The 16,945-nt window shown below is 44.5% G+C and overlaps 1 protein-coding gene across 1 annotated transcript in view; it reads right to left on the minus strand.

Annotated features, from left to right (window-relative positions):
* Window positions 1-1,390: 1,390 nt before the first annotated feature.
* Window positions 1,391-16,945, minus strand: part of LOC124256662 (lactase-phlorizin hydrolase-like) — a 36,045-nt gene continuing 20,490 nt past the window's right edge. Inside the window, exons 7-27 of the mRNA XM_046690637.1 lie at window positions 16,570-16,902; window positions 16,192-16,322; window positions 15,746-16,003; window positions 15,077-15,260; window positions 14,730-14,975; window positions 14,170-14,233; window positions 13,018-13,211; window positions 12,500-12,673; window positions 11,698-11,853; window positions 11,428-11,558; window positions 10,846-11,103; window positions 10,047-10,230; window positions 8,944-9,186; window positions 8,649-8,778; window positions 7,968-8,152; window positions 6,182-6,511; window positions 5,475-5,602; window positions 4,174-4,425; window positions 3,513-3,657; window positions 2,746-2,934; window positions 1,391-1,518 (exon numbers count right to left, since the gene is read on the minus strand). Of these exons, the coding sequence (XP_046546593.1) occupies window positions 1,391-1,518; window positions 2,746-2,934; window positions 3,513-3,657; window positions 4,174-4,425; window positions 5,475-5,602; window positions 6,182-6,511; window positions 7,968-8,152; window positions 8,649-8,778; window positions 8,944-9,186; window positions 10,047-10,230; window positions 10,846-11,103; window positions 11,428-11,558; window positions 11,698-11,853; window positions 12,500-12,673; window positions 13,018-13,211; window positions 14,170-14,233; window positions 14,730-14,975; window positions 15,077-15,260; window positions 15,746-16,003; window positions 16,192-16,322; window positions 16,570-16,902 (4,043 nt within the window). The remainder of the gene's footprint in view (window positions 1,519-2,745; window positions 2,935-3,512; window positions 3,658-4,173; window positions 4,426-5,474; window positions 5,603-6,181; window positions 6,512-7,967; window positions 8,153-8,648; window positions 8,779-8,943; window positions 9,187-10,046; window positions 10,231-10,845; window positions 11,104-11,427; window positions 11,559-11,697; window positions 11,854-12,499; window positions 12,674-13,017; window positions 13,212-14,169; window positions 14,234-14,729; window positions 14,976-15,076; window positions 15,261-15,745; window positions 16,004-16,191; window positions 16,323-16,569; window positions 16,903-16,945) is intronic.

Here is a 16,945-nt window from a genome sequence, read left to right on the forward strand (position 1 = left end):
TTATCTGGAGGTGAGTGAGAAACATATTGGAGAAATGTCACATTTTCTTTGAATGTCAATAACTAAACCGTCACTGTTGTGAGCGCTGTACATGGCGCGCATAGAAGAAATCTCTTTAATATATATAAACCACCTCCCTGGGGAGCACAGTTATTAGGGGCTTTAACACCTTGTTCCGATGCACGTGCAAACGTGACCTACTTGCTGGTAAAGTCAGCTACACGATAGGTGCAAATAGGTCAAACTTAGCGCTTCTTTCATTGTCGCTCATATGTGTTGCATGGAATATTTATTAAAAAGTTCTTTTTGTAGCCTTGTCCCTTCCAATGGGAAGGGTAATAATTTACGACATTACAACATTTTATTTCACGAAAGTTTGTCTATGAGAAGATAACAATATCTAAGGGCTGCTGAGGTGGTTACCCACCAGTGATTAGGCTGTTATTCAACTTATGAATAATATCGAACAGTAGATTCGCCCTGCGTGACCAGGACCCCTCTCAACCTTCGGTAGATGACCCGATGGCGGAACCACAATTACTTACACCCGAAACACGAGCTTCAAAACGTGTGGGGGGCACCTTGGAGAAGTGACTTATTGCAAACGTGGCTTTGTTTACCCAGCAGAAACGATATGTGAAGTTGGAAATGTCTCAGGCAGTATGGACTGTACACTTGTTGACGTGTTCTTTAATAAAACGATCCGATAAGAATGTAGATTGTAATCCTTTACCTTTCAATACTTCACCAGCATACATATCGATCAGCTGTGATCTAGTAGGCCCTCCCCTTGCCGTCTCCTGGTCAGATATACCCGTCTCGGTAATCAGTACTTCCGGGTTGTTGTACCTGTCCCGGATGTGACGTAGTAACTTCCGTACGCCGCTAGGGCTATACAGGGATGATCGCCTCCTGGAGGAAGACACAGAAAGTAACTACTACTACTACTACTACTACTACTACTACTACTACTACTACTACTACTACTACTACTACTACTACTACTATGATTGTCGTCTATTCCAGTTTAGGTAGAATATTGCCGAGTACGGCGTTAAACGACCCATGACTACTACAAGTAGTACTGGTACTGTGTACCAATCACCATGGAATGTCAGCCTCACTGATCTGGTTGATGCCTGTAATATCGTAGATCGATGCTCATGATGTCAATCACTGGAGTGTCTATAATCACCATGGAATGTCAGCCTCACTAAAACTGTATTCAACCAAAAGTGATTGAGTGAGTGAGGTGGGCTCAACCTCATTTTGGACAATATTCCAGGGACTTGTGCCACTCTGGCATGGCGTAAGGGCTGGGTTTACATAATGATACAGTCATGGCTGGGAAACTGAGATTCGAACCCAGGTGATATTTTAGAGTGATGACCTACTCGGGATTCAGCAACAGCATCAGGTGTTTATCCTCTTGTATCCCCCCGCCATGTGGTGTGTGGACGTCCACGTTCTGTACACGTGGTGTCACGTACACGTCTACTCCCAGAAAATCTGCCGTTCCTGGAAACACAATGTCTGTGTCAGACACAACAACAACAGCAATATATACAAAATCAGAAAAAAATGCCCACAGGCGAGTCTCATAATGAAAACCCCGGTAAATGGATCAATGTGCACTCGATTTTCATTCTCAGCGTCCTGGGTGGTATATATCCCAATCTGTAAGTGAGACTGGTACAAGCCACAATACTCATCCTACTGACTACACACGCACACACACACACACGCACACATACACGTGGCCAACAATATGATACGAGTGCTATAATGCTGAACGCTGCGTGGAACCCCAGTTCACTACAACTCTGTGACTTATCCAGCCTTCAGCAGACGAGAAGACGAACTCAATCTCAGAACTAACCAGTACGTTGTTTACTTGCCATGCAAGGTTGATACCATATTTGCTCTGGTTGATATGGGGTGAGTTTTGAACCTAATCTGTTGGCGCTATTACGGCCTCAACAAGTTGTTCCAAACTACATAAGTTGAGGATGTTGGTTTAAATAAGAGTAGATATTTGTTCGGGAGATAACCACACTGAGAGGTTTGTGTGACTCATGCAGCATGACCTCGTCAACTTCTGTACACTTTAGGAAAACATTGCCTCAAGAGGCTCCAAGCCGCGTTACCGACGTGTATGTGAAGATTTTATGCCAACTTCAGTCGTGTGTACTCATTTGACTCGTGTTTAGGACATTGTTCAGCAACTAGACTGGTTGGCTGGTTGTTTAACACCGCAGTCAGCAATATTCCAGCTATAAGACGGCGGTCTGTAAATAATCGAGTCCAGACCAGACAATCCTGTGATCAACAGCATGAGCATCGATCTACGCAATGTACGATGATATGTGTCAACCAAGTCAGCGATCCTGACTACCAGATCCCGTTAGTCGCCTATTATGACAAACATGGGTAGCTGAAGACCAATTCTAACTCGGATCTTCACGGGTCTTTAGCAGCTAGAAAACAACTATAAGCAAACATTTGATATCATTAAAGTATGTTTGCTCCTGTCAGGCTAGGACACGTGTTCTATGAGTATTACTGTCGGTGGTACTCACCCTGATAGTTAGGATATAAGGCGGACTGATGACCGGTCAGAAAGTTACATTCATTTCTCATGTTAATGATTCATTTATTATTTCTATTTAAAAATATTTATTTTTTACACTTTTCTGAGACTTTGATAAGTACGTGAGCCAAGTAGATTTACATAAAGCTCCTCACCTTCTATTTGTCGTCGATCATGCTCGTCCATGCCTGGGAGACTGATGCTGGAATTCCCCGTGCTAAATATAGGGTCCATCATCAGACCGAGGTCAAAGTCCATGTTTCTGTCCGACGCCTCAACGTCGGCGGGATCGTGAGGGTCAGCCGGCTCGGTCCACGTCGCGGACACCGAGATGCCGACCTTTCCTACAACACGGCGTGAGTGAGTGAGTCAGTCAGTGTGGGCGTGGCCGGCGACAGCTGTAACGTCACTCCCACCCCAACACCCCAGGAGGAACGGTTACTGAGAACGTACGTGATTACGTCGTGGAACGCCATCGCAGGGGCAAAACACACCCTACACGTCAAATGTTGAACTAAGGGAAACAACTCTGTATAAGGAGACCACGACACTCTCTGCTTCTATGGAAGACCACAGTGCACCCTTGACCAAATCTGACCTTGACCAGAACGGTTTGTTGTTTGCAGTCACAGACCAAAGCCTGCGACCGATTGTTTGCAAGGATGGATACCTTGTGTGCAGCTCATTCTGTCACCCCTTCATATCGCTGGATCATTACTGAAAGGAGCCTAAACTCTCTCGCGGTCATTTCTTTGAAGTTACTCATTATAACTGACTGTCGTATCACGTGATTACCACATTGTTATATCAGAATAATTAGAGGACAATTTTGTTTTCAACTTTTCATTAAGTATTCCATAATCGTGTTCAGAAACAGGTCGATTTACTGAAGCAGATATAAATTCCAAACATCATTACGAACCTTTCTGTAGTGTTCTGTAACTCCCCTGGTACAGCCTGTAGGCGGCGGCGTTCGCCCGCAGCATGTTAAGCACGGCCCTGTAGCCGTCAGCACCGTACTTAAAGGCCGCCTGGTAGGGCTTGTTGAATGTTATCCACGTTTTAACCTGAAGGCAATTTTGAGTTGTGCAGGTTGTGACAAGATAGGAGATTTGACACAGGTGTGTACCGTTCGATTATTTTGTTTAAGCGTTTGGAGTGATAAGTAATGATAAGTGAGTGAGTGAGTTTAGTTTGACGCCTCACAGGACCAGACAGGAATCTTCACGGATCAGTAACGATAAGATATATATGGATGAACGACTTCTACTAGGCCCGACTTTTCGAACCAGGTTTTAACACATGTTCCACTGGGTATTAGAGCCAGGACGTTAACGTCGCTCCCTGTTGTAATAAAGAAGTTGTTGATCTATATGTGTTGTCAATACTCATATCGCATTTCTATACTCCGACTATACGATAACAACCTGTAGTATATTTAGCAGATTTACACACCCGACCAACTGTCTCCAAACGACCCGTGTGCAACATATGAACCATGACCAAACCAACATACGGTGGATGACGTCACTCATTGAAAACAGCCCTGAACACCGAGGATGGACAAGTAAGGGTGTACTCACCCTGTCTCCAAACTGTTGAAAGCACGTGGCTGCATACTCCACATAGACGTCGACGGTCGTGTCGTTGGTCCAGCCGCCGTTGTCAGCCAGCCACAGTGGGAGGTCCCAGTAATGTAGGGTAGCCACAGGGCGGACGCCGGCGTCTATGAGGGAGTCGATCAAGTCGTTGTAGTAGCCCACTCCGTTCTGGTTGATGGCGCGTGACGGGGTCATGATGCGCGACCAAGACACCCCGAACACATAGTGTTGAGCCTGAAACAGCCATGTCGCAACAGAATCAAATGTCTGGTAATAAAAGTTAAACTATATACAAAATATATATATAATGAGGGTCCTGAAACAGGAAGTAGAACTTGACGACGCTGGTCAAAAGTGGCAAAAGTGTTCGCTGGTCCGTAGTTCACGATAAGGCTCTGATTCGGTTCTGCTTACCCGTCATTGCCCAAACAGTTAGGACTGGCAGTGTATATAAACATATAGGCAGTGTATATAAACATATAGGCAGTGTATATAAACATATAGGCAGTGTATATAAACATATAGGCAGTGTATATAAACATATAGGCAGTGTATATAAACATATAGGCAGTGTATATAAACATATAGACAGTGTATTTAAACATATAGGCAGTGTATATAAACATATAGGCAGTGTATGTAAACATAAAGGCAGTGCATATAAACATATAAGCAGTGTATATAAACATATAGGCAGTGTATGTAAACATATAGGCAGTGTATATAAACATATAGGCAGTGTATATAAACATATAGGCAGTGTATATAAACATATAGGTAGTGTATATAAACATATAGGCAGTGTATATAAACATATAGGCAGTGTATATAAACATATAGGCAGTGCAGTGTATATAAACATATAGGCAGTGTATATAAACATATAGGCAGTGTATATAAACATATAGGCAGTGTATATAAACATATAGGTCATGTATATAAACATATAGGCAGTGTATATAAACATATAGGCAGTGTATGAGTTCATGAATAATGAAAATAACACTTAAATGCTATTTATCAAATACACGTCGATATACACGGCATGTGTCAGAACAGCTCCTGGACCAATGACCTTCTCTGGGTCATTGGTCCAACACCTGAAGATGGGACAAGAAGTAGCCCAGAAACGTCGTGTTATACAATAAAGAAGAAGTTGCCATCCATATACTCGTCTTATATAGACCTTCTCTGGGTTACATCGTCTGTGTACCTAAGGTAGAGCAGTCGGTGAGATACAGCACTGACACCATCTATGCATATCTTTAGAAGAGTAGTCTCACCTTGACGGCCTTGAGAGCACCCACATCTTCAATGTATCTGTGGTAACTGTCAGCCGCAACATCCCCTGTGGAGTTATCAGGGGTGTGACCCGCGTGGGAATATTCATCAATTACACTTTCTGTTCGTCCTGTAGAACAGAAAACAGCGACTTGAGATGTTACTGGTGGATGAAGTGAGTGTTTTCCACTGTGATGTGGTTACATTAAGGCACATCCAAGTGATGGCGTTTTAAATCGTAATGCTGGTGTTCCCCGCCGTGATATTGCTAAAACGGCGTAAAACCATACTCACTCACTCATTCACTTAAATCGTAATGTAACAAACACGATGTATCGGTAGCTGGAGATTAGGTCCAGGTAATCCTCGGGCCGGTTGACTCGTCCACTGGTGAAAACCTTCTCTCGTCAAATGAATGGTACAGGTTCGAATGTTAATTTACTACAAGATGACGCAACGGAAGACTGCTTTTACTTGCTGACACCATTGTATGATCACTTTTCACTCACTCACTCACCAAGTCACCCATTCACTAAAACACATCCATCCACCCACTTTCAAAACCAACCAAAACCCATCCAACCACCCACCCACCAACAAACCATCCCTCCCACCCACCCACAACACACCCTCTCTAGTATCCTTCCACTCACGAAAAAAACCTCCCTCCCATCCATCCACTAATCCACCCACTCATTCCCTCACTCACCACCTTCATCCCATGCCCCCTCTACCCCGAAGGCAGAGCTCGCCGCACCCCATGAGAAGCCTGCAGGGAACGACCCATACAACGTCTCATTTTCAAACGGAAGAAATGATGGCACGTTCGGATCCGTCCTTGACCCTTTCACGAAACCATTGTCCTTGATGACGTCGTGGTAAAAAGCAGCTGAGGCCTTCGGTGTCCTTGGCCTTGCTGGGTCGGAGAAATTGACTGAGTACAGGCCGAATTTTTCCGAATATCCCCGAGCCCACTCGAAGTTGTCCATGAGGGACCAAGCCGTGTAACCTTTGACATTGACCCCGTCAAGCTGCGAAGCTGCAATATAATTATAGTATAAACATAAGTGAAGTGGAGGTTAACGTAGCTTTCAGGATTATACAGGGACGTGTGGCTGTTAGAGGACTATGAGCTATCCAGTTAACCAGTTGAGCTGCCCTACCGCAGTCGACGTGTGGCTGTTAGAGGACTTTGGGCTATCCAGTTAACCAGTTGAACTACACTACCGCAGTGGAAGTGTGGCTGTTAGAGGACTATGGGCCATCCAGTTAACCAGTTGAGCTGCCCTACCACAGTCGACGTGTGGCTGTTAGAGGACTATGGGCTATCCAGTTAACCAGTTGAGCTGCCCTACCACAGTCGACGTGTGGCTGTTAGAGGACTATGGGCTATCCAGTTAACCAGTTGAGCTACACTACCGCAGTTGACGTGTGGCTGTTAGAGGACTATGGGCTATCCAGTTAACCAGTTGAACTACCCTACCACAGTCGACGTGTGGCTGTTAGAGGATTATGGGCTATCCAGTTAACCAGTTGAGCTACACTACCGCAGTTGACGTGTGGCTGTTAGAGGACTATGGGCTATCCAGTTAACCAGTTTAGCTACACTACCGCAGTTGACGTGTGGCTGTTAGAGGATTATGAACTATCCAGTTAACCAGTTGAGCTACACTACCGCAGTGGAAGTGTGGCTGTTAGAGGACCATGGGCCATCCAGTTAACCAGTTGAGCTACCCTACCGCAGTCCACGTGTGGTTGTTAGAGGACTATGGGCTATCCAGTTAACCAGTTAACCAGTTACCATTGATATCTGACACAAGAGCCACAATAACACCTGAAGACAGTTGGAATTACGGGTCCGTCTGTGAGCTTGTTTTACGCCGTAATGCTCCACCTTTATCATGGTGGTCTATAACATCATTCAGCCTTTACTGAGTTTCCTGAACCATTTCCTGTAGAAACCTAGTCATACATTTCCTTTAAATTCCCCACACGGCACTGACTATGGCCGAGTCCCAACCAGCAGTAGAATCACGTCGTTTGTGAGTGTCTGTGGTGCTACAGTCCATCACTGTCCAAATATATTTGTAATATATTGGAAGGTGTTATAAACGTCTGCCTATACCTTGGCACCATGGTCCGATATTTTAATATCCAACAGGATCACAGAGCAGGAAATACTTTCACAAGCTCCATACATCGATGATGTCTTACTGTTCTACAACTGTTGACAGTCGATCCCGACACAGAGTTGTCTCCCGTGGGTGAGTCTGCAGACAAGCCCGCCTGCTAATCATTTGGCACTATCTGACATATTGGGCCGTTCACTGAAACGTTGACTTAATACTGCCAGCTAAAGTTGATTCAATGAGTAGATATACGTCATAAACATCGATCATTTAAGGACACCCTATGTTACCGTGATATAGGATGTATGTGATATATGCAACAGATCACCACACGGAAAACATAAGGGTAATGATATGTGTACGAACCTTTCAGTGCCTCGTTAATATACGCCCGATAGTAAGAAATACGGTATGTGTCATCGAGGCTTCCATTTCTGTCCGACACACCGTTTTCAGTTACATAGATCGGGACATCACCGTAGCGGTTCCGGAACCAGTTTAGAGTTTTCCGCATGGCAAACGGTGTGACCTTGAGCCAGGAGGAGCCAGACCTGAACAGGATTGTAAACATACGACAATACAAGGTTACATTGAATATTAGAGTATGTTGAATAGTACAGTATGTTGAATATTAGAGTATGTTGAATATTAGAGTATATTACAGTATGTTGAAGTATGTTGATATTGAGTATGTTATTACAGTATGTTGAAGATTACAGTATGTTGAATATTACAGTATGTATCACAGTATGTTGAATATTACAGTATGTTGAATATTACAGTATGTTGAAGATTACAGTATGTTGAATATTACAGTATGTTGAATATTACAGTATGTTGAATATTACAGTATGTTGAATATTACAGTATGAATATTACAGTGTGTTGAATATTACAGTATGTTGAATATTACAGTATGTTGAAGATTACAGTATGTTGAATATTACAGTGTGTTGAATATTACAGTGTGTTGAATATTACAGTATGTTGAATATTACAGTGTGTTGAATATTACAGTATGTTGAACATGTAAGTGTGTGTACCCACCCCAGCCAGGCGGGGTTCTTGGCCGTGTGTACGAGGCTGTCGGTGGAGTAGCTGGGAGGGGAGGGGACACCAGTAGCAGACCACGCCTCGTCTGCTGTGTACATGTTCATCCCATAGAAGTCAGCCGACCCTGGGAAAACAGTCAGGAAGATTCCGTAGCTCACCTTCATTGCATCATCTGCCACTTATAGATCAAAATACTGTCCTAATGGCTACTTAGCAACGACAGTTCTCTCTCCAAGATTATAAACAGTTTTAGAAGTCCGTGAGAAATGATGAGTAGGTTTGAGGTTACCTTTATTTTTTGCGATTTCCTCCGGTGTAAAGACGGGCAGTCTGGAAGTAGTGCGATTTTCTGCTCTGCTCAGATCTCGGATAATGTTCTTCATATACTCTGGGTAATCTCCATCCCCGAATATTGGGTCCGAGAACCAGCCCAGGGCGAACAACATCCCGCGCTCAGACGCCTGGATGTCGCCAAGACTTAGCGGGTCACGTGGCCCTACGAAGTTTATGTTCAAGACAATACCCACGTGACCTACAAGAAGAAGCGCCAATGAGTCTAGTTTTACGCCGCAGTTTTGCGAAATCAACACATGTGGGTAATATTATATGGTCCAGTGGAAGGCAATCTGTTCAGGTGTTACGTGTTTAGGGTTTGGGTGAGGCTCATCTGTACTGGCTAGGATACCGGGACACAAACCAACAATGTGTAACTGAAGACGTTAAAACATTGGTGTTACCTGTACTCACATTGATAGCAACCTCAACATACTCATTAACGAAAGACACTATACGTCCGAGTTGAATTTATCACAATCTTGGTTTTCAATTCAATATTTGAAGTTAGAGATATTGTATTGAAACTGTCGCGTAGTCAGCACTCAAAGAATGCTCGTGCTGGAGTTGTTCAATTAAAGAAGTATTTGAAATACATTCGCATTTTACACCACTGCTTATGGGATTCTTGGACTGAATTTGCTTTTTTTGTTCAAACATGTTACGGGTCATATGTCTTTTCTTACCCCTATTTTTCCTGGTACGGTTTTAATTTTGTTCATACATACCCAACCATAGATAACATTTTACAGACTGTTGAACGATTGAGTGACGGTTGAGCAGACATAACAGTTCTCTAAATATTCCACTACCCCAAATGCAAAAGCGGTATACGTTGCTCCGCCGTGTTGTTTTTTTTCATCATGAAACATATCAATTTTACAATGGAACATAAAATAGGAGATCGTTTTAAAGAATTTAGTTTGGAGCACACACATTTGGTAAAACGGTTTGAATGGTTGGGAATCAAAACATACATTGATGGATTACGCGGGTTTTTAGAAGTTAGCATCGTCATCTATCGGTAACCGTGGTAACAAGTTACACATTGACCATAACCTTTCTGCGTTTTCCTAAAGTCGTCGTTGTAGAGGTGGTACGCCTTGGCGTGAGACTTGATGATGTTGTGGGCGACGATGTAGGGGTAGGTCGCCGGTTCCTTCAACCCAGGGGCCATTTCTCCCGTACCGTGACCCATGTATGAGACAACCCATGGTTCATTGAAGGTGAACCAGTACTTCACCTGCAAGACAGACACATGGTTCATTGAACGTGAACCAGTACTTCACCTGCAAGACAGACACATGGTTCATTGAACGTGAACAAGTACTTCACCTGCAAGACAGACACATGGTTCATTGAAGGTGAACCAGTACTTCACCTGCAACATAAACACATGGTTTATTGACCGTGATGTTTGAAGTATGAAAAGACAAGGGAGACGCCATGCCTCATGTGAATCTAACCAAATATCGAGGACAAATACGCATTTGGCGTTAAAATTGTCCTCCCTCAGCAAAGTGCAAAATTACGAAGTAACAAAAGATCCCAATTACAAAATGAATACATTGAATTTCTAGAAGCGGGCAAACCTTGTGTAACAAGAAACATATGAACCTGAACATGTGAGTGAATCAAACATTCCTGTAGTCCACTTTACTCAGAGAGTTCTCTCTCTCCAAGTCCAAAATATGTACTAGCTGGGCAAAATTCATTTTATCTTATTCTTTTCGATGACATATTTTTTTCTCACGACTGACAGAAAAGCGATTATGTCCACTGGATATGAACATTATCCGATTTGATCTCCCTCCCTTTGATGCCGGAAGTAAATGATGTAAGGGAGATAACTCCTTACCCTATCTCCAAACATCCGGAAGCACAACTCGGCATACAGTTTGAAGTGTTCAGTGATAGATTCGTTTAACCAGCCTCCACGATCCTGAAGAGCTTGGGGGAGATCCCAGTGGTACAGGGAGATCATCGGCGTGATGTCCACAGCCAGCAGCTCGTCAATCAGGTTGTTGTAGTAGTCGATGCCCTTCTGGTTCACGATGTCAGGCGTTCCGTGTGGTAGAACACGTGACCAGGCGATAGAAAATCGGTAGTGCGTCACCTGATGAGATTGTGAGTTGGTGAGTCTATGGGCCGATGGGCGTTGTGTCGTAGCAAAACTAAACTACTGAAAAGACAACTTGTGAATAATTAACCCTTGAACGAAAAATGTCCATGGATGTGGTTGTAAGTGTATATTGAACTACACTAAAGCATGGGGCCGGTGGGGTAGCCTAGTGGTTAAAGCGTTTGCTTGCCATGCCGACGACCCGGGTTTGATTCCCGACATGGGTACAAGGTGTGAAGCCCATATCTTGCTAAAAGCGGCGTAAAACTAGACTCACTCACTAGACCTGGTTTGGGATGAGGGCAGGTGTATATTTACCCCCAGGTGTGAAAGCATGCGGACATCTTCCTTGTAATTGTGGTAGCTGTCGCATGAGACTCGGCCAGTGTCGCCGTTGTCGATGTTGCCGGGTATGCTTGTGAAGGTGTCCCAGATGCTTGGCCCCTTGCCTGCAGACCAGATGACACATCAGGGGATCAAGCTGACAGTACGATTCATCACAGAGAGTAACAAGTTATAAGGATTGTGATACATTTCCGCAGATTTTACGAGCGCTTCTACTAAATGCTGATTTTGCTTCAAACTCACCGTCTTCGTTGAAGGCTCCCTCAACCTGGTAACTGGCGGTAGCAGCACTCCACGCAAAGCCTTCTGGGAACGTGCCGTAGAAGAACTCGTCCTCATATTCTGGCGCAGCGCCCCATCCTCCGAGTCCTCTGTACCCGTGTTTGAAACCATTGTCCTCTGAAGAGATGGAGAATGAAGCTTTCGTGTAAACGGGGCACATACTGTGCAATTACATACTCTGTTATCCGTGACATACAGAGAAGGAATAGTTGTATATAGAGAAGCCATGTCAGTAAACCATGTCCCATACGTAGAGGAACGCTGTTTATAGATACACAGCTTCTTTATTGGGACGGATGCGACCACCCGATACCAACTGTCATGTCACATACAGTGACCACCCGATACCCAGTGTCATGTCACCTACACAGACCAACCGGTATCCAGTGTCATGTCACATACAGTGACCACCCGATACCCAGTGTCATGTCATCTACAGTGACCACACGATACCCAGTGTCATGTCACATGCAGTGACCACCCGATACTCAGTGTCATGTCACCTACAGTGACCACCCGATACCCAGTATCATGTCATCTACAGTGACCACCTGGTATCCAGTGTCATGTCACCTGCAGTGACCACCCGATACCCAGTGTCATGTCACATACAGTGAGCACCCGATACCCAGTGCCATGTCACCTACAGTGACCACCCGATACCCAGTGTCATGTCACATACAGTGACCACCCGATACCCAACCATAGCTTAAATCCACCATCAACAGTTGTCATCACTGTCTTGGAAATTGTCGACTCTTACCTATAAGCTGCGAGTACCACCGAGCCGATGTTTTGGCCTGTCTGCGTAGCTGGGGGTCGGAGAGGTTGACACTGAAGAGGCCGAACTTCATGGAGTATCCGTATGTCCACTCGAAGTTGTCCATGAGGGTCCAGACTGAGTAGCTCTTGACATTGCACCCATCAAAGGTCATCGCTGAAAGGGGCGACAATGCATTTCGTAAACCAGTGAGTTCCAACACAAAAGTAAATCCACCCGTACATTTTAACCTTTATATAGCAAATCTCAGAACCTGATCTTGTAGCCCCGTGCTGTGTGAATATCTCAGGTCAAATGGCGAATCATTGTTGTTTCTGCTACGTGATGTTAGCTATCGTTTGGGAACGATAGTTCGAGGTACGGAGCTTAGGAGCATTTATTGTGAACATTACAAAGTGTAATGTTGGGGTTTGGTTTATGTCTCCAGGATGCGGACAATGATATGTTAGACATATTCATTCACAATGACACCTGTGAGGAGTTTCAAAGAATTTCACAACCTTTCAGTACTTCGTCGACGTAGTCTCGGTGATAATCTACCCTGGTGTCGTCGTGGATGTCGCCAGTTGTGTCAGGGATGCCGTTCTCTGTGATGTACACTGGGATATTGTTGTAGCGGCTCTTGATCCAGTTCAGTGTTTTGCGCATGCCCAGTGGAGCCACCCGGAAGTCGGTCATGCCATTCGTCACGGGACTGCAACAAATGGTTCTTATAAGTAGCCAAAGAACATTACCTGAATGACTTCGAGGAATAGCAGTTTATTATCAGTTTTTATCAGTCAATACACTGGTACCTCTAATTACGGCTGAAGTTTCTTATTGGCGATAAGATCCGAGAGTGATTACTGCTTGTCAAACTTGGAGTGCCTGAAAATGGCTTCATAGGGCTGTCTCACCGCCCCAGTAATATTGGGAACATATCTCACCTCCCCTGTCATATTGGGAACATATCTCACCTCCCCTGTCATATTGGGAACATATCTCACCGCCACAGTCATATTGGGAACATATGTCACCTCCCCTGTCATATTGGGAACAGATAGTATTTGCATTGTAGTTAGGTCATACATGTATTTTAGTTGTTTTGCGTGAAGTTTCACATTGTTATTTTGATTTCATCATAATTTAGTTAATTGGAATGTTACTATATTATGATACTTTCAATATTTATCAGCGACTGAATTTCTGAATATGCGCTTAGTTGGAAACAAATCTGCTACAGAATATTGCTGAATCCTTCAAGAACCGAGACACTTCTGTTGTGATTGAAGATGCCTGTTCATAGGAATGGCGTACTCACCTTGGTACCTTGAGGTGTACTAGTGTACAAACCTTGGTACCTTGAGGTGTACTAGTGTACTCACCTTGGTACCTTGAGGTGTACTAGTGTACAAACCTTGGCACCTTGAGGTGTACTAGTGTACAAACCTTGGCACCTTGAGGTGTACTAGTGTACAAACCTTGGCACCTTGAGGTGTACTAGTGTACAAACCTTGGCACCTTGAGGTATACTAGTGTACAAACCTTGGTACCTTGAGGTGTACTAGTGTACAAACCTTGGTACCTTGAGGTGTACTAGTGTACGAACCTTGGCACCTTGAGGTGTACTGGCGTACTCTCCTTGGCACCTTGAAGTTTACTGGCGTACTCACCTGGGCACCTTGAAGTTTACTGGCGTTCTCACCTGGGCACCTTGAAGTTTACTGGCGTTCTCACCTGGGCACATTGAAGTTTACTGGGGTTCTCACCTGAGCACCTTGAAGTGTACTGCGGTTCTCACCTGGGCAGTAAGGGGTCTGCGGTAAAGGTAACGTCCATGTCGTTGTCTTGTGTCGGGGGATCGGATGCCGGCAGGTTACCAGTGGTTACCAGTGAGCTCGTGAAATGGTTGAGACCAAAAAAATCCGAACTGCCTAGGAGAGAGGGAGAGAGAAATGTTCAGGAATCATCTCAAACAGGATCCTGGGTATCCTTTGGAAGGACTGAGATATACAAAATATACAATCCCCTACGAACCGTTGCGAAGGTTTAGCTTATATCTGAAAGTGTTTGTGGTTTTAGCTACAAGCTTTACTCCCGCGTGTCCACGACACTGATGGACAAACTGGAGTACAATTGGAGGGTCGATTCTCTACGCGATAACAGTGTTTTATTGTCAGCTCAAACGTGTCGCTTTCTACGTGGTGAGGTGTTTCATGTCCTATTCAAGCACCTTTGATGATGGCTTGCTCCTGCTTCGTGAAGGACACAAGACGGTCACAGTTGGTGACGTTCCTCTCCCGACATCGCTTCTCTACCTGTGACATCACGACTTCCGGGAACTGGCCGCTTCCAAATATGGGTTCAGCAGCTAGACCCCCCGTGAACTGCATGGCTCTAACGGAGGCATCGATGTCAGCCACGTTGTCGGGGTTCACGGGTTCCATCCAGTCGAAACTGATGCTGATGCCAACTTGCCCTGAGACACAGTGAGACACAGAATGTGTAAAGATGCAAGTCAATTACCATCCTTCCTGCAGTTCTAAAATGTCAACAAATTTAAAATATATCCAAACCAACCACCTTTCTGGTTCTTGAAATCAGCTTTATACATCCTGTAAGTCTTGGCGTGGGCCAGAACCAGGTTCCTGATGACGGTGTATCCGCCCACCCCTGCCAGTGTCTTCCCGGGAGCTAGTTCCCCCCGCTCGTAGCCGTATTTAGCAAAGTTGACCGACTCACTCATCGTACTCCACGTCTTCACCTGATGTAGAGTGAGTGAATATGTTCTGTTTAACACTGCTTAACACTGTATAACGCTGCTTAACACTGTATAACATTGCTTAACACTGTATAACGCTGCTTAACACTGTATAACACTGTATAACATTGCTTAACGCTTTATAACGCTGCTTAACACGGTTTAACACTGCTTAACACTGTATAACACTGTATAACGCTGCTTAACACTGTATAACACTGTTTAACACTGTATAACGCTGCTTTGGCCAGTAAACCAGTTATACCATGCCGTGTTAGCTGTGTTATCGCCAACCTGGGATTCGAACCCAGCGGCATAGGTTCCTGGACACTGCCGCATTATACCGAGATCAAAAGTAATACACCTTTATTTTTGATAATATAATAAGCAATACATGCTCAATGCACAATTTGTATATTTCATTTGTTAGATTTACCCATGATACCATGCTAAACTAATAAAATGGACGTACAAGTTTGAAATCTTACCCGGTCTCCAAATGTCTCAAAACAAAACCTGGCATAATCCACAAATAGGTCCACAGTGGAGGTATTAAGCCAGCCGCCATGTTGTTCGAGGACTTCTGGGAGATCCCAAATGAAGAGGACAACGATTGGCTGAATCTGGTTACTACGAAGTTCGTCTATTAGGTTGTTGTAGTAGGCCACGCCCAGCTGGTTCCTACTGTCCCTCCCACCTGACGGCAGCACGCGCGGCCAGGAGATGGAAAACCTGTAGTGCGTCACCTGGCGGCACATAAGAAAAACCGTGCTGCGTAATCACGGTCTGATGAAGGAAGTAGAAGACTAAAGGTAATAAACACTAAACAAGTACCGCTCAGTACGCTACAGGAGAACTAAGATTAAAGAACGCTTTGTACGCTGCAGGGAGCCCAAGACTAACTAACGCTCTGTACAGCATATCGCACACTCACTTTAAGCTCCTTCAACAGCTGAACGTCATCCTTGTATTTGTGGTAGCTGTCGGTAGCAACGTCCCCCGTCGACCCGTCGGACACGCGGCCGGGTGTGTGGCTGAACACGTCCCAGATACTCTCGGATTTGTCTTAATGAAATAGAACCACGAGCATGTATAATACCACATTTATCATTTGTTACCCCGTAATATGTGACTCCGTTGTGTCAATTAATGCTACTCACGTCTAATGCATGAATAAGTGTGACATATTTGTTGTTGATATCCACCCAAAGATGTAATGATATAATGTTCACCAAATATACGAGACACTGTGATGTGTAGACTTAAATATCAATTTACAAGAACGTTCCTTCTGTAATGGTACGAAACTTACTATCTTCCTTGGCTCCGCCTTCAATCTCATACGCAGCAGTGGACACAGCCCATACAAAGTCATCTGGGAAAGTTCCGTACAAAAATGTTTTTTCATACTCAACAGTTCCCGTTGCCTTGCCTCCAGGCAGGTGGTAACCCTTCTTAAAGCCGTTATCTGCAATGACGCTGGCGAGATACCGCGCTGAGTCTTTGGGAATTCGTGGCCGAGAAGGGTCGTCGAAATCTACGTAATGTAAACCGAATTTCTCCGAATATCCACGAGCCCACTCGAAGTTGTCCATGAGGGACCAGGATGTATGACCTTTGAGGTTACAGCCGTCAAGTCGGACAGCTGAAACGCAAAGTGCATTGTGGGTAAGATTTGAATGCATTCA

This window comes from Haliotis rubra, unplaced genomic scaffold, assembly GCF_003918875.1.
Source record: "Haliotis rubra isolate DU_JTF1 unplaced genomic scaffold, ASM391887v1 Scf634, whole genome shotgun sequence".
NCBI lineage: Eukaryota > Metazoa > Mollusca > Gastropoda > Lepetellida > Haliotidae > Haliotis > Haliotis rubra.